The sequence below is a fragment of the Podarcis pityusensis genome (assembly GCF_964106645.2).
Source record: "Podarcis pityusensis genome assembly, chromosome: 9".
Lineage (NCBI taxonomy): Eukaryota > Metazoa > Chordata > Lepidosauria > Squamata > Lacertidae > Podarcis > Podarcis pityusensis.
Genome location: NC_138034.1, coordinates 53,717,724 through 53,744,620, shown reverse-complemented (window position 1 = coordinate 53,744,620; position 26,897 = coordinate 53,717,724). Strand labels below are relative to the sequence as shown.

At 41.2% G+C, this 26,897-nt stretch overlaps 2 protein-coding genes and 1 long non-coding RNA gene across 5 annotated transcripts in view; 2 read left to right on the top strand and 1 right to left on the bottom strand.

Annotated features, from left to right (window-relative positions):
- Window positions 1-21,303, bottom strand: part of LOC308485090 — a 38,190-nt gene extending 16,887 nt beyond the window's left edge. The window contains exon 1 of the long non-coding RNA XR_013990338.1: window positions 20,612-21,303. This is a non-coding gene — a long non-coding RNA (uncharacterized lncRNA). The remainder of the gene's footprint in view (window positions 1-20,611) is intronic.
- On the top strand, window positions 10,845-14,276 carry RPL34 (ribosomal protein L34). Of its 2 annotated transcripts, none has more exons than XM_081020438.1 (5): window positions 10,845-10,934; window positions 11,925-11,994; window positions 12,086-12,185; window positions 13,334-13,437; window positions 14,152-14,276. In XM_081020438.1, exons 2-5 carry the CDS (start codon window positions 11,930-11,932, stop codon window positions 14,234-14,236), a joined length of 354 nt encoding a protein of 117 aa, XP_080876564.1. In that variant the 5' UTR covers window positions 10,845-10,934; window positions 11,925-11,929; the 3' UTR covers window positions 14,237-14,276. The 2 variants fall into 2 exon arrangements, with proteins under 2 accessions (XP_080876564.1, XP_080876565.1); XM_081020439.1 differs by lacking the exon at window positions 10,845-10,934 and adding an exon at window positions 10,938-11,020.
- Window positions 19,770-25,611, top strand: OSTC (oligosaccharyltransferase complex non-catalytic subunit; the record flags this gene model as incomplete). 2 transcript variants are annotated; one of them, XM_081020431.1, is made up of 4 exons in its annotated part: window positions 19,770-19,787; window positions 19,887-20,196; window positions 22,446-22,539; window positions 23,329-23,530. In XM_081020431.1, the coding sequence occupies exons 2-4, from the start codon at window positions 20,058-20,060 to the stop codon at window positions 23,528-23,530; spliced, it is 435 nt and encodes a 144-aa protein (XP_080876557.1). In that variant the 5' UTR covers window positions 19,770-19,787; window positions 19,887-20,057. The 2 variants fall into 2 exon arrangements, with proteins under 2 accessions (XP_080876557.1, XP_080876556.1); XM_081020430.1 differs by lacking the exon at window positions 19,770-19,787 and adding an exon at window positions 24,597-25,611 and having other exon boundaries at window positions 23,329-23,526.
- Between the last annotated feature and the right edge of the window lie 1,286 nt (window positions 25,612-26,897).

The window sequence follows — 26,897 nt, the reverse complement described above, 5'->3', positions numbered from 1 at the left end:
TGTGCTATAGTTTCTAGACTCCAAAGCTCCTTTGTCCACTTCCATTTTGCCCATAGCACACGCTTCACAGTGTGAATCTTTCCAAATGAACATTCCATGACGTCACATAAGCTGTTCAGTCATGCTCTTAGCAAATAAATGATTTTTTTAAACAATCTATTCCTCATTATATCTCAAATGATCCAGAACTGTGAATTATAATACACCGAATATTTCTATGGGGTAGAAGGAAATGTGAAATGAATCACATCTATACCCTCAGCTGTATTCTGGGATTCATGTGTAATCAGGAAGGCCTTCTCCATCCTTGAAACCCCCCTATAGCCTCTGAAAAGGGGTTCTGCCCTCCAGAGGGCAGGCGTTATTATAGGGGCTGACGCCAGAGAGCGTGATTGAAAAATCACAACCCCTCTCAAGGTAATGCTACAAGCAAAGGGATGGGGAACCCCCTAGAACAAATACGAACCATAAGCAGGTAAAAACCATTAGCAGGTAAGCGTGGTCAGGTAAACCTGTATATTAAGAAAATACCAGGTTCTGTGTGAAAAGTTCTGTGTGACATGGATGCCTTGCTTGTATTGGGGAACAGGGAATGCTCGGACAGGATATATGAGGGAGGGTGCCCTCTTTCAGACAGACGTTTGGTCTCAACACTACCTGTTATCTTTCTAGATTCAGAGTCATTCCACTTAGATGCCTTACTTTCCCATTACAACTTGTTATGTCTCCCTTTCCTTGGCTTCTGTAAACTGGCCTTATAGAAACCCAGTAGCCACACTTCTTGCAGGAACAGAGCATGCCCCAAAATGGAAGCCACGTCAGGACTGGAGCCAGTGAGGATAACAATGGTAGTAGTCCCACAACACTCTCCAAGGAGAGTGGTGACAAAATGGCAGTAACATGGTGACAGCTATCTTACATGATGACAGCTACCAGCAAGCATTTGTAAGGGCTTAATATCCTGCCTTTCACTGTCAGGCATCCTCAAGGCAGTTCACAACAATAATAAAAACAATAAAAATATATTTTAAACAAAAGTAAACCACAGAGATGAGATTGGAAGATCTTCAGAGACAAATAGCAACTTTAAAGTCATTAAGGAATCTCAGACATCATTAGAAATGCAAGAAAAAAGAGGCATGCCTAAAATGGAACATAAAAATATCAAAAATTTTGCTCAGCAAACATGAGTTCCATAATTTTGGTATCACCTCAGAAAAAGCCCTCTCCTTGACCTCCATCTGCCTCAACTTGGAGGACACGGACAGCAGGAGAAGGGTGTCTGAAGATCTTAAATGGTAGGTAGGCATTCTGTGTAACTATTATGCCTCTAAAAACTAGCACCACTATAAACCAAACTGAAGTAAATACAATTGCATTAGGATAAGTGTAGGCAGAATTAGGAAGATAAGTAGAATTCTGACAGATCAGGCCAAAGGCCCATCTAGTCTACCACTCTGTTCTCAGAGCATACCCTCCAACATTTCTCCAATGAAAATAGGGATATCCTAAGGAAAAGTGGGGCATTCTGGGATCAAATTGAAAACTGAAATGGCTTCTCTAAATCAAGGATGTCCCTGGAAAATAGGGACACTTGGAGGGCCTGTCAGAGTGGCCAACCAGAAGCCCATGGGAAGTGTTATGTACTGAAGTTCTCACCCTGGGCCAGCAGAGGGATACTGTAGATAGTTTTTACTCAGGTCCACATTTGCAAATAAGGAATTGAAAGTGACGTTCAGTGATTGGATAGTTACAGAAAGGTGTTACTGTTGCCTTGTAGTTGAGCTGTATATAAGTAGGTTGGGTGAACCCTTCAGCCCAGTTCTGTTCTGGCTGGCCTGTGAATAAACAAGAGCTGTTTGAAGAACTGCTGTGTTGTCTGATATGTTCACCCACAACTTAACAGGAAGCCTGCAACCAGAATATCTAATTCCCAGCAACTAGGAATTCCTAATTAAATTCCCAGCAACTGGTATTTAAAGGCACACTGCCTCCAACAGGGCAGGTAGCACATAGCCATCATTGACGGTAGCCAGTAATAACCTTACATTCCATAAATTTGTCTAATCCGCTTTTAAAGCCGTGAAAGTTGATGGCCAAAAATTCATGCTTTGGCCCATCCTTGTGCATCTGGCGGCATTAGCAGCACCTTCCCTGTGGAAGGTTTTGTTGTAAACAAAATAGTTCTTTTAATTGGGCCTAATTTAGGATTCCTTTCATCTCCGTATTAATGTTTTAATGTCCCTGGCCCTCTGATTAGGTCTTAATCATAAGTAAAACCATGCACCCAAATGGGACTGCAGGAATATTGTGGATCGGTGAGGGAGTGATAAAGACGCAGAGCTTGAAGTGTAGGCCACAGGTCAGCCATCTCACATAACTCCTTCTATGACTTGATCCTCCTGCCTTCATTAATTGCCAGTGGTATAATCCACAAAGTAACAGATAAACCCAGACTAGCCTTGCATGTTCTTGTCAGTAAAAGGAATGTTCACAGTGCTCATGAACTGCTCTGAGGAATAAGCTGAGGGGATGTGCTTAAACGACTTATAAACTCCTTACAGCACAACCTTTCTTTGCTTCCACAATTATCTCCATATGAAGGTCCAAAAAGAATCATTTTTAGAACATGTATTCTCTGTTTATGGATAAATAGGCCTTTGGTCCGATCCAGCAGGACTCTTCTTATCTTCTTCTTTAACACTGCCTATTCTGCTCACAGCTTAGACAAGCAGTTGCTGAAGTCAAGAAACCAGGAAGCCCTGCTGTGTCTAACTATGGGTAAGTTTGGAGAGAGAGAAACAGTAGGAAGTAGCAGCTATCTCTGTGCAGCAGGAAGTCCCCTTACTGTTCTTGCTCCACAGCCCCAAACCCTCTATGACATATCCTCAAACATTTCTTCAGTGAAAATAGGGACACCCCATTCCAAGATGATAATTTTACTATTTCTATCCGACACATCTGACTGGGTTGCTCCAGCCACTCTGGGCAGCTTCCAACATATATGAAAACATAAAACATTTTTTAAAAAACCCTTTCCTATAAGGGAAGCCCTATAAGCCCTTAAGACGGCTTGGGGGTCAGATAACTCCATACCCTCCAACATTTCTCCAACAAAAATAAGAACATCCTAAGGAAAAGTGAGACATTCCAGGATCAACGCAGAAACTGGGATGGCTTCTCCAAATCAGGGATGTCCCTGGAAAATTGGGACACTGCTATGATATTACAGGAAACTCTTGGTGAGCATTTTTTCCGGGGGGGGGGGCAGCAAGAAAATAAGAAAATATTTTCCTGCCCCAGCTTCTTCCATGGAATCATGTTTGTTCTATGTGGATTTGAGATCAGAAAACATTTCTGGACTGCGTCAGTGATGATCACTAGATCACTGTATTTGCAATGCATGAATAAATTTTACTGTTTCCTTGACATACTCTTGAGAAAGGGGTCGGACTAGCCCTATGGGCTGGAGGTTCTCTCTGCCACATTCAAGAGATTGTTTGCATGTAGGATTTATTGAACTTCTGACATGATAGTTAACTTTGGCCAGTATAGAAAAGCACAGAAATGGCAGCGTGCAAACAGCCCAATTTAATGGCTGTAACCTGATTCAGAATGTGGCTTTCTGGGATTTAGAAAGCCATCACAAAACTTTGAGGCAGTTTGTTGACTTTATCACAGTGTCTGTTCTCCTGCTCAAGCTAACAGCCTGAAATACCACTGTACAGTCCCGACTGACCATCTTTCACGGCCGGTTCCAGTCCTAGGGATGGGTGTTAAATTCCATCCAGCGTGATTCCTGTGAGCCGAAAACATGGAAGGTTTACATGACTGGGCTTTGTCACGAGGAGAAAGGAATGTAACTTGAAAAGTGCAGAAGGTTTACAGATTTTCCTGGGATGGAATGATTGCCACCCTCCCAGGGCAAAAAAAAAAAAAAAAAAAAAAAAAAAGCCCTAACAAGGGTTCAATAGGATCTCCATCTCTGTTGGTTTTAATTAGCAACTTTAAGAAAACTCATTGCTCTCCCTCAAATGTGTATGCGGTGGGGAAAGAATAAATAGCTGAGGCCTGCAATTCATTTACACTTCAAATATACTTCTGAGTTGGTTATTCCTCAATTAATAAAATAGCTGGTGTATCCCTAAAGTAGTATAAAGTGACACGCTGTGTGAAATCAATTTTCCTTTCCAAAATCATTAAATCCAGTAGCCTGTGACTGCATCCCTGCTAATTCTGGTTGCAGCCCTTTCATCCTCCATTAGCTTTGGCGCTCCTAACAGGCTGTCAAAAATAATTTCCCAGGACGTAAATAATTCAGAAATTAAAAATTAATAAATAATAACAGGGAGCTACTGGGAGATAGACTGGGTCAATTAGTCAGCTCTGCATTCTGTTTCTTCACAGCAGGGGGGCAACCATATTCGTTACCAGACTCTTGCCTCCGATTCCTAGGTCTGATTTACGGCTCTTCATTACTGGATCCAGTCAGACACAATTACCTCCATCACTATCTCCATTCCTAACTTCAAAGAAACACACATTTTCTTGTCTGCTATTTTTCCTCCTTGCAGCAGCCTCAGCTTGACGTCTCTGGAATTTCTTCCATGCGGACTAATTAATAAGACTTCGACTTATCATATTCACTTCTTTTCTTTGATGTCCTACCTTAGTCAATCATCCTATTTAATTAGAATTTCAATGATAACTTTACTTATCTTGTGGGTAGATGTAAATTAAAATAACAGGGTTTTAATTCTCTTTCTTATGGGGTTGTGACATTTAAAAAAAAACAACACAGGAAAAAGTTCCAGTCCAAATGTAATGTTACGTATGTTTGAAGGCATGTGAGGGGCTGCCTTCTGCTAAACTGTTTACCTCCTTGCTACAAAATATTTTTGTTTGTTGAACATGCACCATTGAAGTGGAAATGAACTTTGGATCCTTTTAACATCACCCAATCTTCACAGGTCCATGCTGGGGAGTGGTTAAATTAAGGTGTGTGTGAATAGATGCCAACGCAGACAAATGTTAGATGGCTAAAAAGGAAGGGAAAATGGTGCTCTTTTTGTGTATGATTCTTTCAGAAATGCAGTAGAGTTAATAATAATAATACTTAGTATGCAGATTGCTGATGAGGCTGCAATTTGAAATAGACTTACCTGAAAGAAAGCCACATTGGACTCACTTCAGAGTAGACATGCATCAGTTTGTACTATCTGTGTACCAACCCAGGTGTTTGGCACATTATCTTGTCAACCTTTACAACAATCTTATAAATACTACTGCCGCCCGCACACCCCCAGTAAATATTGCAAACTGCAGTAGGTGTGGAGAGAGGAAAAAGGGGGCAGGCACTTCAAGTGTTCAGGTGAGATTCGAATTGGAGAGTTCCTGATTCCTAGCTGAGCCTCTTAGTTGTACAGATTGCGGTTATTTAATTATTTTAAATTTATAGTTTTATCCAAGGTGCTGGTAATTAGCTATGAAGCTCCAGATGGATTTGTGACCAGACTAGTTGAAGGACTGCCTCCTCCCACACCAGCCTAACACCAGTTAAATTTGCCATCTGAATACTTTCTCCATGTCCTGCTGCCTGTATGTGGAACAAGACCTTGTTCATTGCAGCTTTAAAATAAATAGACCCCCAATGAATTCCACCCCTCTTTTGAGGTGTGTGTATATAAGCAAAGTTTTGAAATGTCTTTTTGATATTATTTATGTACTGTATACCTTTCTGAGTGGGAATCATATATATTTGGCCCTTGACCTATGACTGACTTGACAGTCCATGTATATGGAGAATGCTAACAATCCACAGTTTGGTATGGCATGTAAACAACAAGTAATTGTTTCTGGTGTGTTCCACTATTACCCAGCAATTAGCTCTGGGTTGCTAGGAGGACACGACATCTTCCTTTTTCACTTCAATAGAAGGAAGCAGTTCTAAGTTTATTCTCCGCTAATGGAGCCGCTGTCCACTGGGCGCCCCCAGTGACGGCCTTAGAACTGAAGCACAAAACAGACATCATGCATACTTTTGTTGTTTAGTCATGTCCGACTCTTTGTGACCCTATGGACCAGAGCACACCAGGCACTCCTGTCTTCCACTGCCTCCCGCAGTTTGGTCAAACTCATGTTAGTAGCTTCGAGAACACTGTCCAACCATCTTGTCCTCTGTCGTCCCCTTCTCCTTGTGCCCTCAGTCTTTCCCAGCATCAGGGTCTTTTCCAGGGAGTCTTCTCTTCTCATGAGGTGGCCAAAGTATTGGAGCCTCAGCTTCAGGATCTGTCCTTCCAGTCAGCACTCAGGGCTGATTTCCTTCAGAATGGATAGGTTTGATCTTCTTGCAGTCCATGGGACTCTCAGGAGTCTCCTCCAGCACCATAATTCAAAAGCATCCATTCTTCGGCGATCAGCCTTCTTTATGGTCCAGCTCTCACTTCCATACATCACTACTGGGAAAACCATAGCTTTAAATATACGGACCTTTGTCGGCAAGGTGATGTCTCTGCTTTTTAAGATGCTGTCTAGGTTTGTCATTGCTTTTCTCCCAAGAAGCAGGCATCTTTTAATTTTGTGGCTGCTGTCACCATCTGTAGTGATCATGGAACCCAAGAAAGTAAAATCTCTCACTGCCTCCATTTCTTCCTTTTCTATTTGCCAGGAGGTGATGGGACCAGTGGCCATGATCTTCGTTTTTTTGATGTTGAGCTTCAGACCATGTTTTGCACTCTCCTCTTTCACCCTCATTGAAAGGTTCTTTAATTCCTCCTCACGAGACAGTTATTTGGTATAATGGCACACATAGATGGAGGAACTGGGAAAATGGGAAGTACTCTGGAATTTGGCTCCTTACATTGTAAGGCTCACTTAGGGTGGCACATTCCACACTGGTTCTGTATGCATTCCTAAAGTACATATAGGGCACTTGGGCAAATATTTTTTTTGGGGGGAGGGACCCATTAAAATATTACTTAAAAGTACCTCATGATAGCCCCATTACTTCTGTAAAATGCACTGCGTTTGTTACATTTTAAATACTTCAGTCAAGTTTTTATGCAAATTGGTAAACCTCCCTTTCCATATTTCTAGAACTTTTCTTTTCTTTTCTTTTCTTTTAATGTTAGGATTTCTGTCAGTTGAACATGTGGCCCAAATCTGTCATGTCCAACTAACATCAGCACTATTGTTTAAAGATACGAATACAGTAGCAAAGTGTTGCCTTTATAAAATATTTCCAAATTCCTTTATCAGCAATTTAAGTGTTGTTCTTGAACAATTGGATCCTGTTACATTTTTCTATTTAGGGCATTATTATTTAATTTAATTTAATTGGTTTCTTTCCTCCCCTTAGGGTTCTCTGGACCCAGAAAGTTCAAATTAAATACTCTAATTGCTCTGAAACTCACTTGTGGTCTAAAATGTGTTCCTTTTAAAATGAGCTTGCATATCTAGTTCATACATATTCTTCTCATTATTTCATGAGACTGAGAAACGTTGGGTGTCTAAAATTTGCATTTGAAAACAGCCAATAATTAACCAAAATAATAATTATATAGATATCATACAGAGAGGCTATTTCACAACAAACTGTAAGTTACAAATTTATAAATAAGGCCATGAGCGCACATCAAAGCTTTTTGAAAGCATGCTATTTAAAAGACGAAAGCAGAAGCAGATAATGATGGCATCAGACATCACAGGGTCTGGGAAGACAGCTTACTTTGGAACCCGTTGACCCCATCCAGAGAGACATACATACTGCAAGGCGAGAGGATTGTCCGACAGGTTTAAAAAGTCTTCTGGAGTGTGATAAGAAGGATGAAGGTTTAAAAGTCAGTCAAAAGCCCTGTTGCACCCATGTTATGCTGGGGAAACATACTTCTGTGGATATCTGGAATGGATCATCCGATTTCCAAAACCTAGAGTAGTCAATAGCACGTGAGCAAAAGGTAGAGTTTCTTAATATAATAATAATAGCAACAGCAACAATAGATCTGACATTAGGTGATTAGCACTGCTGCAGGGAAAATGAAGGTAGAACCTCAGCGCCTCTCCAAATTAAATATGGGTGGTCTCACAGGAAACACATGTAAAGAGACAATATAAATAAACCATGTCTTGTGCTTAGGGCTGGCATTGGGTTTTGTCTCATTGGGCATCTGCCAAGGGCAATGCTCTAGTAGAGGTCTCGCTGCCAATCCCTGTAGTTGCTTTGCAATGGCTGCCTGCTCACTTACAAAGAAGGCTGTATAGCGATGAAACAGAAGAGAATGAATGCTCACATTCCTGATTCAGGATACAGTGGTACCTCGGGTTAAGTACTTAATTCGTTCCGGAGGTCTGTACTTAACCTGAAACTGTTCTTAACCTGAAGCACCACTTTAGCTAATGGGGCCTCCTGCTGCTGCCGTGCCGCCGGAGCCCGATTTCTGTTCTTTATCCTGAAGCAAAGTTCTTAACCTGAAGCACTATTTCTAGGTTAGCGGAGTGTGTAACCTGAAGCATATGTAACCTGAGGCGTATGTAACCCGGGGTACAGCTGTACTGTAGTTATGAAACATACTCCCCCCCACCCCCAAGAAGAAAATTGCACTTCTGAAATGCATTCCACTTCCGTATATGCAGACACTGTCAATAATTAATTTCTCTTTCATTTCTTCACTCTTGTGTCCTCTTCAGCCACACAGCAGAGCAAAAAAGGGCAGCAATCTCCATGCAACACACTTTGACCTCTTTTTTCTTGGAGGTTGTGCATAGTGGAGACAAAAAAATAATAATGTAAAGCTGCTTGGAGGAACATTCCTGTATAGCTGCTTGGAGTAGCCATCCACCACAACTCATCTGGCAGGGACACCTGGAGAAGGGTCTCCAAAGACTGTATCAAAGTCTGGGTAAGTAAATGGAGGAGGAATCCTCAGTTACCTGGCCCCAAGCCATTAAGGGCTTTATGCCTTTATATGCTAATGCCAACACTTGAATTGGGAATAGAAGTAGACTGGAAGCCAGGACAAATGACAAAACACTGGGGTAATGTGTTCATACATTCCAATCCTGGTTAACAATTTTGCTGCCTTATTTTGACCAAAATGAAATTTCCAAACTGTTTTCCAAGACAGCCCCGCATACAATGCATTGCAGTAATCCAAGCGCAAGGCTATCTCTGTCTAGATCAACTCACAGTTGACGTATCAGCTGGTTTTAATACAAAGCATTCTGAGCCGGCAAGGCCACTAAACAAGCTGATAGGGAGGAGGTATGCCTGGGCAGGTGAGGTAGCACAGTGGCTGTTGTTTCTCTCAAGGCCATAGTAAATTTCAAGTATAATGATGGCAGAAATATAACCGTTAAGCCAAAATTCATGTCGGCAGGGCTAAAGCTTGGAAAGGGAGTGGTTGCTAAGCAACCACGTGACTATCATTTTTGCTTCATGATTATAACAGTAATATGAGATCTTTTATGTGTTGCCCGGCAACCATGCAAGTTCGGTTTCCTACTATTTCCCATCCTTTCTCTTTGTAGTTTATGGTTAATGAGCACAGCTGGCTGGAAAGTTCTAACAGCTGCTATCTCCTCAGCCTAGGACTTACCTGATGAATCATAACAGGTTTGACAGGGTAGAAGGGTGTTATTTATGTTAGGGGCAAGCCAGTGGCCTACTTTAGTTGAATTTTGTCCATGGGCTACCATTTGCCACCCTGTACATTAGTCAGTGAAAAATCACTTGCACAGGTATATCACATTGTTTTAAATATGCTTGGGTTGTGCTTTCAGGCATCGTCAGTACTATGTGCTTAAAAAAAAACTACTGCCCTAAATTGAAGATCTGATTTAGCATGCTCTTTAAAAAAACTAAAAAACTTACTTACAAAATTTAAAGTGTGCCTTGTTCATTTTATGTGCTGTGTAAATATCTGAAAAGTTTCTCCAATAGCCAAAAGTACTTGAACTAAAATATTTGAATGGGGAATAGGGAAAGCAACAAAATGCACTTTGTGCGGTTTTAATGTCATATTAAAATAAAATGCACAGCTTTACTTGGAAATTATTTTTATTGGAATATTTTAAGATATTGTACCTCAATAGCATACACTTCCCATATATTATCTAGATATTTTAACAATAAAATCCTACACATGTTTACTCAAAGTTCCACCGATCATTGAGGCTTACTCCCCAATAAGTGTGTTTAGGATTGCAGCGTGAAGGGATAAAATAAAAGTACTGAAAACTCTTATTAAAATTCCTGAAAAATGGCAATTTCAAGTTTTAGATTTTAACATTATTGCCTCCATTCCATTTCCCCAATTTAACTGGAATGTATATTGTGTTTTCATTATGTTACTAAATAATTTTATGAAGCCATGTATAAAAGCGGAACCTTTTCTGCAGAAAAAAATTCACTACATATCCCCAAACATCCTACAAAAAAGGCCCCCATGTTGATGAAGTGGAAGATCAGAGAAGAGGCGTTTTTATAAACAATGCTTAGAACAGAAGAGGACTATATAAAAAAAGTGACTACACCAATATCATTTCAGTGCTGAGCCATTTCATTTTACCAGGTTTTAAAACTTGAACTAGTTTTAATTGTTTTATGCCGCTGTATTAAAACTTCAGGGTTTTTTTTAGTATGTTTTCATTCTGTTGTTTTATTTTATTTTTTTGCAAGATGCCCTGGGAACCAAGGCAAAGGGTAAAAACAAGAAAGCTTCATAACTCCTCCCTTCCAAGTTGAAGAAAAACACTCAGGTTCCTCCACCTGCGGTTGCCGTACAAGATGGCGGCGCCCAGTTCGGTCTACTCTATGGCGTCCTAGCAACAAGAACGAAGTAATACGTCGACGCACTTCCGGGTCTTGGCGCCGGCGCTTGAACTTTGACCCGCGCAATAGCGTGTGCTTCCTCTTCCGGTGCCGGCTCCCACTCCAGGTAAGAGCAATTCAGTCTGTCTCTTTCGGGGAGCTTGGTTTAATCCGTTTCCATCCGCGGCAGGGAGGGCTTGAGGGGCCTTGCGGGTACGTCGGAGGGTACTTGGGAGCTTGGGGTGAAGGACGAGGGGTGTATGGCGGCGGGCAAGCTAGGAGAGGCCGGCGCCTGGGTGGGAGTCTTGCGTGCAGGCCTCTCCGCCTCGCACAGGCTTGAGCGAGGCCTTGCAGTCTGCGAAGCCGCGCAGAGCTATGAATAATCGCGGGCTCTCCAGTTCTCGGGCGGAAGGCTAAATAAAATGTGTTTTCTCCCTATCCAACGGCGCATTCGATGCCCAGTTTTCACTGCGAGAAATAAAGGGCCGAGGACATATTATTTAGCATCTGGGTTCGGTCTATTCCTTCTCCATGCAGAATCACCGGGGAATTGATTTTGAGATATTCTCCCTCAAAAATGCGGGGTAATTGGCGGTGGGTGGGTGGGGGGAGAAACCACACCGAACTGCAAGAGTGATGTGCCTGTGGTTTCTGAAGCGTTGGCTTGGGTGAGAGTTCCAAGTACAGCACTTAATTTCTGCCATGAAGTTCACCAGTCTTGTGGTCTCGCTAAACCTCACTGGCCTTCCAGGGTTGTTTTGAGGGTAGTCAATAAACCCTAAGCAATACATTTAGTTCATTGGAGGAATGGCAAATGTGATCATACACCACCTTGATTGCAAACTGTGTTGCTGTAACAGTGTGGTAAAATGGCTAACTGCTTTGGGGTGTTGTTGCTGTTTTACAATCAAGCAATATGTTAATTTTACGAAATAAAGTATGAGACTTGAATTGGGAAGAACTTTCATGTGCCAGTTATTATGTTACCTCTATCTCATTTGAATGACAGAATAGTTATGTAACACTGGCAATTGGAGTTTGTGTGTGTGTATTCTCACTGTCTCATACTCTGCTTAGAATTCTGCCTTCTCTCACTGTATTTTCTTTCCTTGTATAGACAAAATGGTCCAGCGTCTAACATACCGACGTAGGTTGTCCTACAACACAGCCTCTAACAAGACCAGGCTGTAAGTAAAATCCTCCTATTAAATGATTGTATTATTGTTAAATAAATTTTATAACACTTAAATTAAATGACTGTTTCTTTGGTTGATGCAGATCCCGGACACCAGGCAACAGGATTGTTTATTTGTACACCAAGAAAGTGGGCAAGGCACCGAAGTCTGCATGCGGTGTGTGCCCAGGAAGACTTCGTGGTGTAAGTGTATTCTCTTCTACTTGTGTTGACTGGCATCCTAGATAAAGACAGGAACTCTAGCTCATTGCCCACTTTATATTGGAAAATCTGGTATATGTGGTTCTTAGGTAAATCTCCCCCCCCTCCCCCATCTTGCCTGTAAAAATCGAAAGTGTTGCATAGGCAATTGCTTGTTAATACATTTGCAATTTCATTGTTGGCATGATGCTCAAGCCAGTGCCTAATGCACTGTTGGACTATAACAATGTAGGTCATTTGCTATAGCATCTTAGAGCTGAAACTATAAGTGTGCCCCTTCATTGATTTCAAGCATTATTGAAAAATCAGTGGTGTCCAGGTAGATCTGAAACAGAAAATACCTCTTCCATCTTAGCTAAAATTAGCTATGTAGAGTTGCCTCTTTCATTTGTCCTCTTATTTTCCACAACTAAGTAGCAGTTGCTTTCCCCCCTTTACATTGTGACAAAACAGGAATAGTTTATTTCATGGTAATAGCAGTGAACCAATATTACAAAATTGGAAGTGCTTTACTGCTAAAAATAACATGCTAATAAATTGCTGCTTCTTTTAACATAATGGTGTGCATACAGTCTGGTAACAGTACAGAATTGAATTCTGATGTGGTTTAAGAGGGCAAGTGAACAGGTAGTGAAGAAATGAAAGAGAAATTAATTATTGACAGTGTGCATTTAGTGAAGTGAATATCTGAAGAGAATATCTATATTCGATATTGTTTTAACTAAGACTTTAAAATTGATTTCCTTAACGTCGTGGAAGGTTGCTTAAGGGAAGCACTAAGTAGCAAAGCAATTTTAGTGTAGAAGTACTATCTTTCAAAAGATTTCCCTGGTTCTTAGAAAAATATATATGTCTGCCATTCAAAAAACAAAGTGCATGTTCTTAGCTGCTTATAATGTCTTAAAGTTATTTAAGAAAATAAAAGCCCAGCTGCAACAGACATAAGGCCTATCTAGTCCATCCTGGTCTCAGTCTCCAACCAGATGCCCGTGAGAAGCCCGCAAGCAGGACAAGAGTGCTTCATACTATTATATGCCTATTGTCTCTTCATTTGATTGTCTTTTAACAAGCCTAAGACTGCAAATCATGCAGACTGTGGGTTATACAAATGTATTTTTCACTTCTTACAGGTTCGTGCTGTTCGCCCTAAAGTTCTTATGAGGCTGTCAAAAACAAAGAAGCATGTTAGCAGAGCCTATGGTGGTTCCATGTGTGCTAAATGTGTTCGTGACAGGTAATTTATAAGCATTTTTTTAAATTCATGGGCTATAATTTTTAGTTTCAAATATCTGTCTAGTATCTTTCTTGTAACTCCTCCTTAGTGTTGGCCCCTTCTTCATGCAGCCACCTCTACCCTGAGCTTAGGCAACTTTAACGGCCTTTAAGCACTGAGTAAAATATCTGTTGTTGATGCTTGCATGTTAAAGTAGCTGTCCACTGCCTTGTGACTTGATGTGAAAGGCAGTGTAGGAATGTCTTTAAAAAATAAATAACTTTGCTACTGTAGAAATCTGGATGTTTTTTTAAACCCAACCTAACTCATCCCTTCTTGAGATACTAATAACAGAAGACAAGTTTATTTTACAAATTGTGTTGTGGATTTTGTTTTGCTAAGTGATTATTGCTTGTTGTCTCAGAATGAAATAGCTTATTTTGACTTCCAGCCATATCAGCTTGTAAGCAATCAGCAGCACAAGCTGTTTTGTATTTAACCATTCACCTGGTCATCATCGGTCACCAGGAATTCCCTCCAGTTGGTAAGAGGGGACAAAAGAGAAACAGTGCAATCTGGTCCTCCATTGCCAGTGTAAGGGGACAAGGGACCTAGCGAGCACAGGGCTTGTTTCTGATTTCTCAGACCATGGTTTGGAGGCTTCTCTGAATATAGCCTGTGTGATAACAAATGAACAATGCTGAAATATTAACAAGTGCTTTCCTTTTTCTCTAGAATCAAACGAGCATTCCTTATTGAGGAACAGAAGATTGTTGTCAAGGTGCTAAAGGCCCAAGCACAGAGTCAGAAATCAAAGTGATAATTTGTGTTGTCTGCCTAATAAATGAAGATTTAACTTCCATGTGTAGTGATTTTTTTCCTGGAGAACTTATCAAATATGTTCAGTATTGAGATGAACTCTGGAGTTGTAAGGGGTGGGGGCTTTGTGCTGATTACTCTCTTTGGTGTGTTTTTTTTTAAAGCATTAAATACATATCCTAAACAAGTGGCATGGAACAAGGAGTGTGAGGATCCACTGGGAGAAATTAGCATGAGCAAGGAAATTATCACACCTTCAGGTTAAGTCAATCTTGCTAGGTTCCCTAGGGTATGCTAGAAACCTTCATGAGGGATTGCTTTTGTGACACCGTAAGCCTGGAGTCAACCTTAGACATTTCCTTTGCCACCCATCAGGACCCCATCACTCCCAATTTTTAACTTTTAGTTAAGGATTATTTGGCAGGGGTGGTTACTTGGCAGCATTTCCTGCGTTTGTGCTGCTTACTAAAATTCCTTAGATTTCTAAATGTGCCTCATGGGCCAAAAGCGATGAAAACTACTGATCTTTAGTATGAGTTTTGTTGTTTTTAGCTTACTTCCATTGTGGGAAAGAGGATGTGGTTAGCTTGTATCATGGCAGAACTTGCATAATAATTAAATGTATTTTTTTGGTTTTGTTTAAAATGTACCCTTCTGCCATAAGTGATTTTAAAAGAACTAAATATAGGACAATATCCAATATCACTTCTGCTGGTCAGTGAACTACTGTGCAGGCAATGGAGCTTCCTCTTGGTCCGTCCAATTCCCCATGCAATCTCAGAATCAGCTCTGGAAAGTTAAAGAAACATCCAAAGCAGACGTTCGGGGCATGGGGTGAGGGAGGAGATTTCTCTTGCACCAGCAGATCTATGCACAGAGCACTGGATACATCCCATAATTTATGTGGGATCTTGCAAGGTAAGTTGTTTAGTGCTTACCTTTACCTTGTAGGCTCTTGGAGCACTTCTGAAAGCAACCAGAGACTGTGATACTTGTGAAATATACGAACTAATGGTTATATAAGCTGTTCCTTTCTGTCTTAGAAAGGAACTGTTCAGTAATATCGTTAAAACCTTTGTGAGTTGACTTTTGTATCATCTGATTTTCTTGTCAGGAAAAATTTAAAAAGAGAGACAGGTCTGCTTAACCTTTGCTGCAAGTATTGCTTGTATTAAAAGCTGTTGGACAGTACTGTAATTAAATTATGATGTTTTGGAAAGGAGATCTTGCTCCTTATCTTAAATTTTGAGTGTACTATCTTCAGTTCTTAACAATCAGATGAGGTCAAAAACCAAGAAGTAGCTAATTTATCAAATTGCATTTGAGTGAACAAGAAAGATGATTTAGAATAATCACTACAATCTGATAAAAAGCCTTTCTAGTGGTAAAAACAGTGCAGGCATTAAGAAAACAGTAATATGCCCCCCTGATTAAAGACTGCTGCAATATTAAGGCAGACCTAACTCAAAAAATACATGACGGCTCTCATCTACATAAGCACTATTATGGTGACATCTATAATGCAATGAGGTACCAGATTACTTTTTTTAAAGACCTACTCATAGAAGTCTTAAAATGACTGAGGATAAATGAATGGATGAAAAACATTTGCACATAGTTTAAGATGATTTGCCATCAAGTTTAGTAGTCAATACAAGATTTGTTAATTTTTGTTTGAAAGTAAGTTCCATAGATTTCAATAGGAATTAACTCCTAAATTTGACTAGGGTTGCAGCCTTAGTTTTCCTATAAACAAGCTCAGTGATTATCACAATTTTTGGAAAGAACATGTGGAGCTAATACATGTATTTGTTTTCTCCCTCAAGTGGAATTATCTCAGCTTTGTTTACCAGCTTTCTGAAAAGGCAAAACCCATACTTCTTAGTGAATGTAGACTCATTTAAATGTCCATTAATATTTTCCCTTTGAATCTAACAATGGTTCAGCACATGTGGAAGTGCCAACTTCAGCTGTGTTTTTTGCAGCATGGTCAGTGCCTGGGAGCAACCAGTCTAGCTGGGGAAAATACCCTAGGAATGGATGTTTCGGCACTAGCAAAAGTGTATATGAACATAGTTGCCCAACTATGGGAGGTGAGGTTGCTTCCAGGAGGTGTCTTCTTGTGTGAGGGAAAGGGTTAAAATCTGGCAAATGCTTGTTTATTCTAACTCCTGAATCTTAATTCATTTAGATGATGAAAGTTTAATTGGCTTCAGTAGAATTTTTTTAATAAACATTGCATGATTTTCGGAGACAGGAGGAGAAGCTTAATGTTTAATGAAAAAGCCCTAATTTTGTTTTGAATTTATGAAGAACATCGGGAGAAGAGGAGTCTGATGCTGCAGGGCATGCTAAAAGTAAACTAGCTCAGTTTGTGAGTTGCATGTTAAAGTAGTTTCAGCAGAGCCTTTTCTGTTAATTCTAATGAGAAAGGGAAAACACTGGTTTTTAAAAGAGGAAATGGCTCTAAATTGACCCAGGAAAGCATAACTTGAATGTGGTGGAAAGAGACAGCCTTTTAAACAGCTGGTGTCATCCACCACTCTTTTCTGTATATAAACAGAACAATTCAAAATTTGATGGGTTGAGACAGCCACCTAGCTAAATCTAAATAGCAGAATGCACCAAATCCTCTTTGTTCAGTAGCTTAAAACTTTATATTAGTATACGAACTCCTTAGCTTATTGAAAATCTTGTGGGTGATGGAAATAATGATTTGAGTATAAAATGTGTATATACGTGACAATTTCTTGAAGTTTGTACTTCCAAAATACTATTAAATCACTCTTGGGGGGGGGGGCAAGCTGTAGCTCTCATATTGGACAATATCACAGCTATGGTGGCTGGGGTTGGGAGTCTAGTTAACAGCTGGAGGACCACCAATTAGCCACTAATGGTTTGGTGTTGTACTTAACCTTCAGGCTATTCCCCTCTGCCGATTCTGCTTTTTAAAAAAAATCAAGTGTAACTCATTAACCTTAATTTCAATGTTGAAAACTGCATCTTTAAATATGAAGTTCCACATGTATATTGATTATGTACATTCTGGCAAAGACATAGATGCTTTGACAAGCTGAGCAACAAAGAAAATTCAAGTTAAGAGAGCAGGCTTGTTCTTAAAGAGCAACTCTGCCATGCTGTGGCTACTCTTATCAACTGCAATTACTATCACTAATTTTGTCATCTGGATATGTCTATGAAGATTAGTATTTTTAAAATAATCAACTTATATATTCTTACTTTTGATAGAAACAAGAAGTCAAAGCAGGTACTTGTGCACAGAAAGTCACAGAATTATAATGCCCCCCATATAAATATCATTAATGTGTTTTAAATCCAAGCTGCAGGTGAAACATTAAGCACAAACTAAAGGTTATCAAACCCAAGAAGTCTTGTTCAACACCCACAGAGATTATTCTAGGCAAAATTACACAAGGACTCTTTCCTGTTCCCTCCACTGCCTGATCATTCTACTGGTGTACCAACTGAACCCTTTCTTAGAGTTTGCCCAAAGTTATTCATGCTCTAGTAACATTAATAACTTTAATGTGCTGTACAGTGGTACCTCGGGTTAAGTACTTAATTCGTTCCGGAGGTCCGTTCTTAACCTGAAACTGTTCTTAACCTGAAGCACCACTTTAGCTAATGGGGCCTCCTGCTGCTGCCGCGCTGCCAGAGCACGATTTCTGTTCTCATCCTGAAGCAAAGTTCTTAACCCGAGGTACTATTTCTGGGTTAGCAGAGTCTGTAACCTGAAATGTATGTAACCCGAGGTACCACTGTATTTGGGACTGTCTTTAAAAACCAGTATGGAGGGCGTTTCACTAACTGTCAATATGCCTCACTGCTCAATTCTTAGTTCTGATCTTGACCTTTGAAATCCTCAGCTCTGAATTCTATTGCCTTGTTCTGCTCTAAGGTGTATAAATCGTGAAGGATAACTGAGCAACAAGTGGATGAAATTGGAAGTTTTTCCAGGGCAGGGGGTTCTTGAACAGTGGTCCATGAGCTTCATTTAGGTGGTCCATGTGTCTGTAAAAATACAGCTAAAAACCACACATCACTTAGTGCAGCACATTCCAACTCCTGCAAAAGGCAGAAAAATCAGAAAAGTTTTCCACCAAGATCCTCAGCCTTTTCAAGTGGTTTGACAGAAAAAAATATGGAAACCACTGTTCCCAAGCGTCTGGCAATTATTTGGGAATACAACTCCCAGTGTTGCTGCCTATTAGCTACACTGACTGGGACCTATGGGAGTTGTAGATTTAAAAAAAATGTTTAGAAGGGGCCTAGATCAGCAAAGCCTTTTTGAGAGAGAACGCCATGTTAGGCTCCATCTGCACTGTACATTTAAGGCAGCATCATGCATATTATTATAATTTATATCCTGCCCTATACCCAGAGGTCTCAGGGCGGTTCACATATAAAGATCACATTATATAAAATAAAAATAAAAGCAATAACCCAATAATTACCCCCCCCACACACAAAAGAGCCACATTTTAAAAGTCATATTAAGCAGTCATGATTTTCTCCAAAGAATTCAGGGGATTGTAGTTTCTTAAGGGTGCTGAGAATTGGTAGGAGACCCTGCTCAGAGAACTGCAATTTCAGAGCTCCCTGTCAAGACGGATGGATCATTAAACCACTCTGCAAATTGTAGCTCTTTGAGGAGAATAGAGGTCTTTTTGTTGTTGTTTAGCCGTTTAATTGTGTCCAACTAAACGACTAAATGTGACCCCATGGACCAGAGCATGCCAGGCACTCCTGTTTTGCACTGCCTCCCACAGTGTGGTCAAACTCATGCTGGTAGCTTCGAGAACACTGTCCAACCATCTCGTCCTCTGTCGTCCTCGTCTCCTTGTGCCCTCCATCTTTCCCAACATCAGGGTCTTTTCCAGGGAGTCTTCTCTTCTCATGAGGTGGCCAAAGTATTGGAGCCTCAGCTTCAGGATCTGTCCTTCCAGTGAGCACTCAGGGCTGATTTCCTTAAGAATGGATAGGTTTGATCTTCTTGCAGACCATGGGACTCTCAAGAGTCTCCTCCAGCACCATAATTCAAAAGCATCAATTCTTTGGCGATCAGCCTTCTTTATAGTCCAGCTCTCACTTCCGTACATCACTAATGGGAAAACCATAGTTTTTTAACACCCTTAAAAAACTACAGTTCCCAGGATTGTTTGGGGGAACTTCTGATTGTTTAATGCAATATGATACTGCCACTGCAGATAGCTCCTTAGTCGGTCGCAGGAAAAGAAAAAGTATTGTGCCCTCTTTAAGATTAAGCGGAGCTTCCTTCTAATAAATCCTGCACAAAATAGTAAGATAGAGGGTGTGACGTAGCAGATGGCACCTTCTACTTGGAATGTGGGCGCGGCTTATTTGAGGGGGCGTGGCTTTCGCGCGTCCTGGCAGGGCCACGTCTACCCGTTTAGAAAGCCACGTTGAGCGTTGCCAGGACTCGGCAGATCAGTATCCTCTCCCAGCCGTTCCTTACCGCAAGCCGCGGGAGGGTAAAAACAATATTGACAACGCGCCTTATTCAAATTCAGGTTTCTCCACATTTATTCGTTTTGCGTTTCGTTTAAGCCGCACGTTGATATTTCCCTTCCCCTTTCTCCTGAGACGTGTTTGTCGTGTTTCCCTTCCAGGACCCGGCTAGTTACCGCCTCAGCTTTCGTTATCGTACGGACGGTGGCCCCGACGAGCCGATCGATTCCGTAACGGCGCATGCGCGGGGGTAAGCTGCCGTTGGGAGACGAGGGGAGTTCGTGGTCTGAGGAGACGGGACGGGCGAGCCGCCTCCGCCGCTGAGAGTCGACATGGAGACGCTCTACCGGGTTCCGTTCGCTGTGCTGGAGTGCCCCAACATCAAGCTGAAGAAGCCGAGCTGGGTGCACATGCCCTCGGCCATGACGGTCTACGCGCTGGTGGTGGTCTCGTACTTCCTCATCACGGGAGGTAATTCCCTTGGGAACGACGGGAGGCTCTGCGGGGTGGGCCTTCAGGCGCGCACAAAAATACACGCTAATGCACAGGCGCACAAAAATACCCGCAGATGCACGCGCGCACAAAAATACACGCGCACAAAATTACACGCTAATGCACAGGCGCAGCTCATTCCTGCCTCCTCGGTTGCCCCATATTCATATATAGAATTTTCAGCTTTATGCCTCTCAATTCATTTACAGTCATTTTAACATTTCAAAACTCGACTTCCTTCTCCGCCCTCTTTTTGCGGTTCTTTAAATTGATTTTTTAATATTTTCTGCATATCAGAATTTAACTTAATTTGTTCGCACATTCATCTGCTTTAAAGATACACTCTTATGAAAACTGCAGGTTCTTATTACAATAATCCTGCCAGTGTTCTTACCTGTTTGCAATCTGTTTGTAAATATTCGATAAACCATTTCCGTTCTTCCTCCGTTGCCCCTTATTCTAGTTTTAATCTTCTATTTAGGAGTGAGAAAAGCCAAAAATTGGTGGGGGAAAGGCATGAAAAGCGAATGGGTCTCTCGCCAGGCTTCCCGTTCCCCTGCCAGGGTGGTCCTGAGTTGTGCCTTGCTACAGAAGGGGTGTTTCTGTATTAATTATTTTAGGAGAACCCCAGAGACACTAGCAAATGAAAGTGACCCGGGGACTCTACTGTTCCATTTCATTCATTTCTTTTGTTATTTGTTTATGCCCTGAAGCCTTTCCCCTCTTCATTGAATCCCCACAACAACGCCATAAGGTAGCTAAGGCTGAGAGGCACAGTGACTGGCCCACTGGATCACCTGATGAGCTTCAGGGCTGAGCAGGGATTCGGACCCTCCCAAGTCCTAGTTTGACACTGTCCACTACAGCACCATTGGCTGGCATATTTTAAAGTTTCTAAAGACACACCCCAGCCGAGCATTGCAGGGGGTTGAACCTGATGATCTTCGGACTCCCAACATTACGATCCTATGAAAGCACTAGGCTGGTGTGAGTGGTGGTGGTCTGGGCAGTGCAGTCTGGAGAGGGGGATTTGAGGACCCATTCTAAGTTGGAGACTGGCTCTTGGTGACAAGAGTGGTTGTCGCAAGTAAGATTTTTTTTTTTTTTTAAAAAAGGATAAAGGACAGTTAAATCCAGTCAAAGGTGACTATGGGGTTGCAATACTCATCTCGCTTCGGGCCAAGGGAGACGCCGTTTGTCCACAGACAGCTTTCTGGGTCATGTGGCCAGCATGACTAAACCACTTCTGGTGCAATGGAATACCATGGCGGAAACCAGAGCGCACAGAAACGCCGTTTACCTTCCTGCTGCAGCAGTACCTATTTATATACTTGCACTGGTGTGCTATCAAACTGCTAGGTTGGCAGGAGCTGGGACAGAGCAACAGGCGCTCATCCCGTCGCAGGGATTCGAACCGCCGACCTTCTGATTGGCAAACCCAAGAGGCTAAGAGGTTTAGACCACAGCAAGTACAGTGGAACCTCGGGTTGTGAATGTGATCCGTGTGGGAGACACGTTTGCAACCCGCAGCACCGTGTATGCGCATGCGCAAGACATGATTTGGTGCGCATGCGCGAGTGCCGAAACCTGGAAGTAACCCGTTCCAGTACTTCCAGGTTCGGTGCGTCTGAAAACAAGCAACCCACAGCGATCGTAACCCGAGGTATGACTGTAACTGAAAGGAGAGGAGGAGTCAAAAGCTGCAGGTCTCTAGAGGCTCTGCAGTGCTGCCTCTCCCTTTGCTGTGTAGCCCAGCAATATGGAGTGGGTCCTGCTATATTGCAGCTGAGGGAGACTCCTGATTGAGCTGGTCTTTCAGCAGAGCTGGAGAGAAAATATACTGTACTGCAACCTGAAGCATTAACAATTGAGCTGTATTACAGGATTAGTTGTAAACCATTTGTAGCATTGCACACGCATGTAAGTGCATGGGTAATAACGGTGGATTGCATTGGAGGATTGTTGTTAGCTACACAACCACAGCCCTCCTCATTCTCCCTGAAACTTGTGATATGGCAATAGTAGCTGTGTACTCTACTGCACACTTTTGTATGTCTAAAACTAAATGCAGCCCACCAAATTTTTCACATGAAAAAAAAAGACCTTAAATCATGAACTTCTGACTTTCTACCTTTAGGCTTAGGGAAGGTGGTGTACGTGTGTGTGTGTGTGTGTGTGTGTGTGTGTTCTTTCAAACTAAATTTACATTTTTTTCTCTTTTTCTGTAGGAATCATTTATGATGTGATTGTAGAACCTCCCAGTGTTGGCTCAATGACAGATGAACATGGACATCAGAGGCCTGTGGCCTTCTTGGCTTACAGGTAGAAAATATACTTGATACTAGCAAACTGTATTTCTCTAAAGATTACTATGGAGTATTTTGACAGTGAACTGCTGTTTACATGGTGAACTGGCTGTTAGAACATTGTGATCAAAGCTCATTGTAGCTTTACCAAGCTACAAAAATGAATAGAAATACTAGCATCATTTTAAATGAAGTTGTTTAACTTAGTAGACAGTCCTCCTGCTCTCTGGAACAGAGTCTTAGCTGAACTGAGTTAATAGTCATTCATATGGTTTAAACTACTGCCAAGGATGGAAACTAATTGTCAGAGAATACACACCATGTGTAGCTACAAGGAGTTGTAGGGCCATCCTATTTGGGGACTAGGGATCTAAAGCAACAAGAAGTATCATGGCAAAGGGAAAACCAGTAATAAGTGCCTGACATATTCTGGAAAGAAATCGGGCTCTGTGTGTGTTGATAGTTATAGCTGAAGGAATAGCCAGATGTTTGATGGGATTGCTTCTCAGTAAATTATAGAGCCCGTGTATGGTAGCTATCTGCACTGCTTTTGGGAACTTCTCATCTTTGTTTAATAGCATCAAGTCTCTAATGGTTTCAAAGAGGAAGCAGTTTTCCTGTAATGTGACACTCATCATTTATTTTATTTTCTACCTTCCACTGTATCATGATGACTGTTTTTCTTGTGTGTGAGAGTAGAATATATGCATGTACCTATGTTTGTGAATTTTACACAATGTGACAGGTTAGCCAGATAATCCGTAGCACTGCTGTTCAAACTAAAATTTCCTTGTCTTGTATGCAGAGTAAATGGACAGTACATTATGGAAGGGCTCGCTTCCAGCTTCCTCTTCACAATGGGAGGCCTTGGCTTTATAATATTGGACCGTTCTAATGCACCAAATATCCCAAAGCTGAACAGATTTCTGCTGCTTTTTATTGGATTTGTCAGTGTCCTGTTGAGTTTCTTTATGGCTAGAGTATTCATGAGGATGAAATTACCGTAAGTAAATTGTTTCTCCTATGATTTTCCGACCTCCACTTTTAATCTTTATCACAATCTAAAGATGAAATAAGTACTAAGGGGAAAATAAAGGCATTGCAAGGACTTTTCTCATGTTTTTAAAACATTGTTTGGAGCAGTGTGAATTATACCACAGGTTTTTTTCAATAGACAAGCAAATGTCCACTCTAGAGGAGTAATCATAATATTGAAAGATGCCAGGCCATGAAATCAGAATTTTTTAAAAAAAACTGACTACAGTGTCTGAGATGAGGGAATCAATACTATTTATGAGGAAAGCTATATAAGTACTGTTGTAAAAAGCATTTCACAAACACCTAATATTGTTTACAATAATCCTGCAAGGGAGATCAGTTTTATCTGCAGTTTGAGGGAGATTGAGGCAGAGACTTTGTGGCTAGCTTTAAAGTCCAGAAGGAAACTAAGAATGATTGAAGGAACATTTATCTAGGAATATACAACAATTTATTGTATATGTAGATCATGTCACTAACCATGACTTCCAGCAATGTAAACCTGAAGCAAGCACATGAGAGTACAATAATTAAATATGACCCACAGATGGTTTCCTACACAGAAGTATCTGGTGTGTAGGGTGGCTTCCTATACTTATGTAGTGATCCTTCTATTTTATAAAAGATGCTCATGTTAGTGTTTTAAGACCTAAAGCACTCCCACCCCAAATATCTGAAAGACTTCCTCCTTCCCTGTCCTGGGAAGATCAGCAGAGGAGGCCCTTTTGGTAGCTCCACCCCTCTCAGAAACTCCAGGTGGTGATGGCCCAGGAGAGGGCATTCTCTGTGGCAGCCCCTAAGTTGTGAAACGCCCTGTCCACTTCATTATACAGTTTTCAGTGAATGCCTTTGACACCTGAAATGTATACTTTTAAGAACCCACCCTATTTTTGGTGATTGTAGCTTTTGCAATTGTGAGTAATCGCAACTGTTTTTAATGTTGTATTTTAAATTGTTGTAACCCACCTGGGTGAAGAGCAAACAATCAGTAATATATTCCTCCCTCCCTGTTCAAATCTTCCCTTTGTCCTCTAGGGGCTACTTAATGGGTTAGTGCCTTATTGTGGAGTGTCGCAAAGCAGAAATCGGATTTTCTTCTCTTCGTGAAGAGGAATGAATAGCAAAAATTCCACAGCCCCATCCCTCCTGTCCAGAGAGACAAGAAAAAGAGAACGAACTAAGGAAAGGGCTGCTTTCTCCTTTTCTTCTTGTATAAAGAGCAACACTTGTTACAGGCAGTTAGTTTATTAACAGATTTGTGTCTATTTTTATGACTGTTAAAAAATACTCAGAAGTGTTAACTAGGCCTAAGTGTATTGAACCTTAAACGTAAAACCTTTGTCCTTCAATCCTGTTCCTCTCTGCACCCCCAAGGCTTCAAGCCAAAAGTAATACTTTTATTCATGTACCACCATGGCTTGTTCTTGCTCCTTTTTAGAGAATTCATTTTGTAAATGGGGATGGGGTTAGAGGAATATAAATTGATCATTTTCATGATTGCAAATTGACAGAAGTGTTTGTCAGTGATTCATGACTGCCATATACCACATGTCCCTGATACAGCAGTCTGCGATGGCAGAAAAAAAAAGTTGTGCCTGCCTCTGGGTTAGGCAGTCCAAGCTGACAGAGCTTATCACATATTGAGAAGCTGTGAGATGTCGAAGAGTTGTAGGGTTGTGGAGGCTCCCAGTTGAGCTTCTGCTTCCTTAACCCCACCCTTGCCTAACAGGTGGTTGGTGTTGGAAAACATTTTGCATAGTGTGCATGTGGGGCAGGGGCTGCTCTTGTGTAACTTTGGATATTGGGTACAGACTTCCACTTTCCACACCAGGCTCCTGCAGCAGAGTTCACCTGCTTTGCACATAGGAGTATCTTCTCAGTTGGGGTGTGTGTTCTATCAGAGCAGTGTCTCGGGCAATGTTTACTTTGATATTCATTCTAACGCAGCAAGAGAATACATGTGTGAAGGAAAAATCCATTATTGTGTGAATGTAGTTCTTCCTCTTCATAAAAGATAAGAAAGACATATTAAACATCTTTTTCTACTAAATTACTTTGTGTTTAATACAGAGTTCATATATTGGAGCATTTTTGGCATTCAGACTAAGTTGATTACTGCTTCATAACATCTCTGCCTGGCGGCCAGTATTATTTCTGTTTTACAGATGGGGAGAATGACTTGTTCCTGGCCACATAATGAGTTTTCTGCTAAACCATAGACTTCTTCCCTGATGTTCCCGGGCCAATTTCCTGGGAATTTCCAATGAGTGATTCTGGGTCATCTTTTCATTTATAGCCTAGGTCCAGTTTGTTCTATTTACTCAAATTTCTGTACTGCCCTTCATCATGGGATGGTTTGCAACATGCACATTAAAAATAAAATTCAGTTCACAACATAAAAATACAAAATGAAAACACAAAATACATACTAAAATCAAACCAATAAGTGCCCTTCTACAAACACAGTTAAAAAGCCATAGAACAGTAATCTGCAAAGCACCTGGTTAAAGAGAAACATTTTTGCCTGGCGCCTCAAGGTATGTAATAAAGGTGCCAGGTGAGCCTTTTGTGATGCTGCATTAAATTGTCTATACTACCTACCTGTGCATAATCTTGAGGCCCATTACTTGGAAATACTCTTATAGTGCAGTCATTTGCATCTCTGTTTAGAAGCAAGCCCTGCTGAATTAAATGGAGCATGTTTTTTTATATGACTGCAGCTTTAATCTTCTCCAAGGTGAGGGCGGGTGGAATCACACGAAGAGTTTTGGGTTGTGCCATCAATGTTTGAATGGCTCTTTGCTGTTACAGACTGGTCATGTAGACGTGGAATTTTTCACTTCAGGAGGCCCAATAGCTTTAATTTATTCTGAGTTATGATACTAGTGGGTAGTGTAAGACTTTGGTCCCATCAAGCTTTGCTGTCTATCCTCTTGTCCCTCATTTTTTTAGTGAAAGTGACAGACCATAGACTTAGCAGTGCATATTTTATTTTATTTCTATGCCACCCTGTATCCAAAGGTCGCAGGGCGGTTCACATAAAGGATCACATACATAAAATCAAAATACAAAAAACAACCCAATTAAAAAAAAACCCTAAAAAGAGCCAGTGTTTTAAAAAGGGTATAGGATGTAGATCAGGTCAGGCAAAGGCCTGGTTAGAAAGGAACATTTTTACCTGGTGCCTAAAGATGTATAGTGAAGGTGCCAGGTGAACTTCCCTGGGGAGAGCATTCCACAAACACGGGACCACTGCAGAGAAGACCTGTTCCCGTGTTGTCACCCTCCTGACCTCTTGAGAAGGAGGCACACGAAGAAGGGCCTCAGAAGATGATC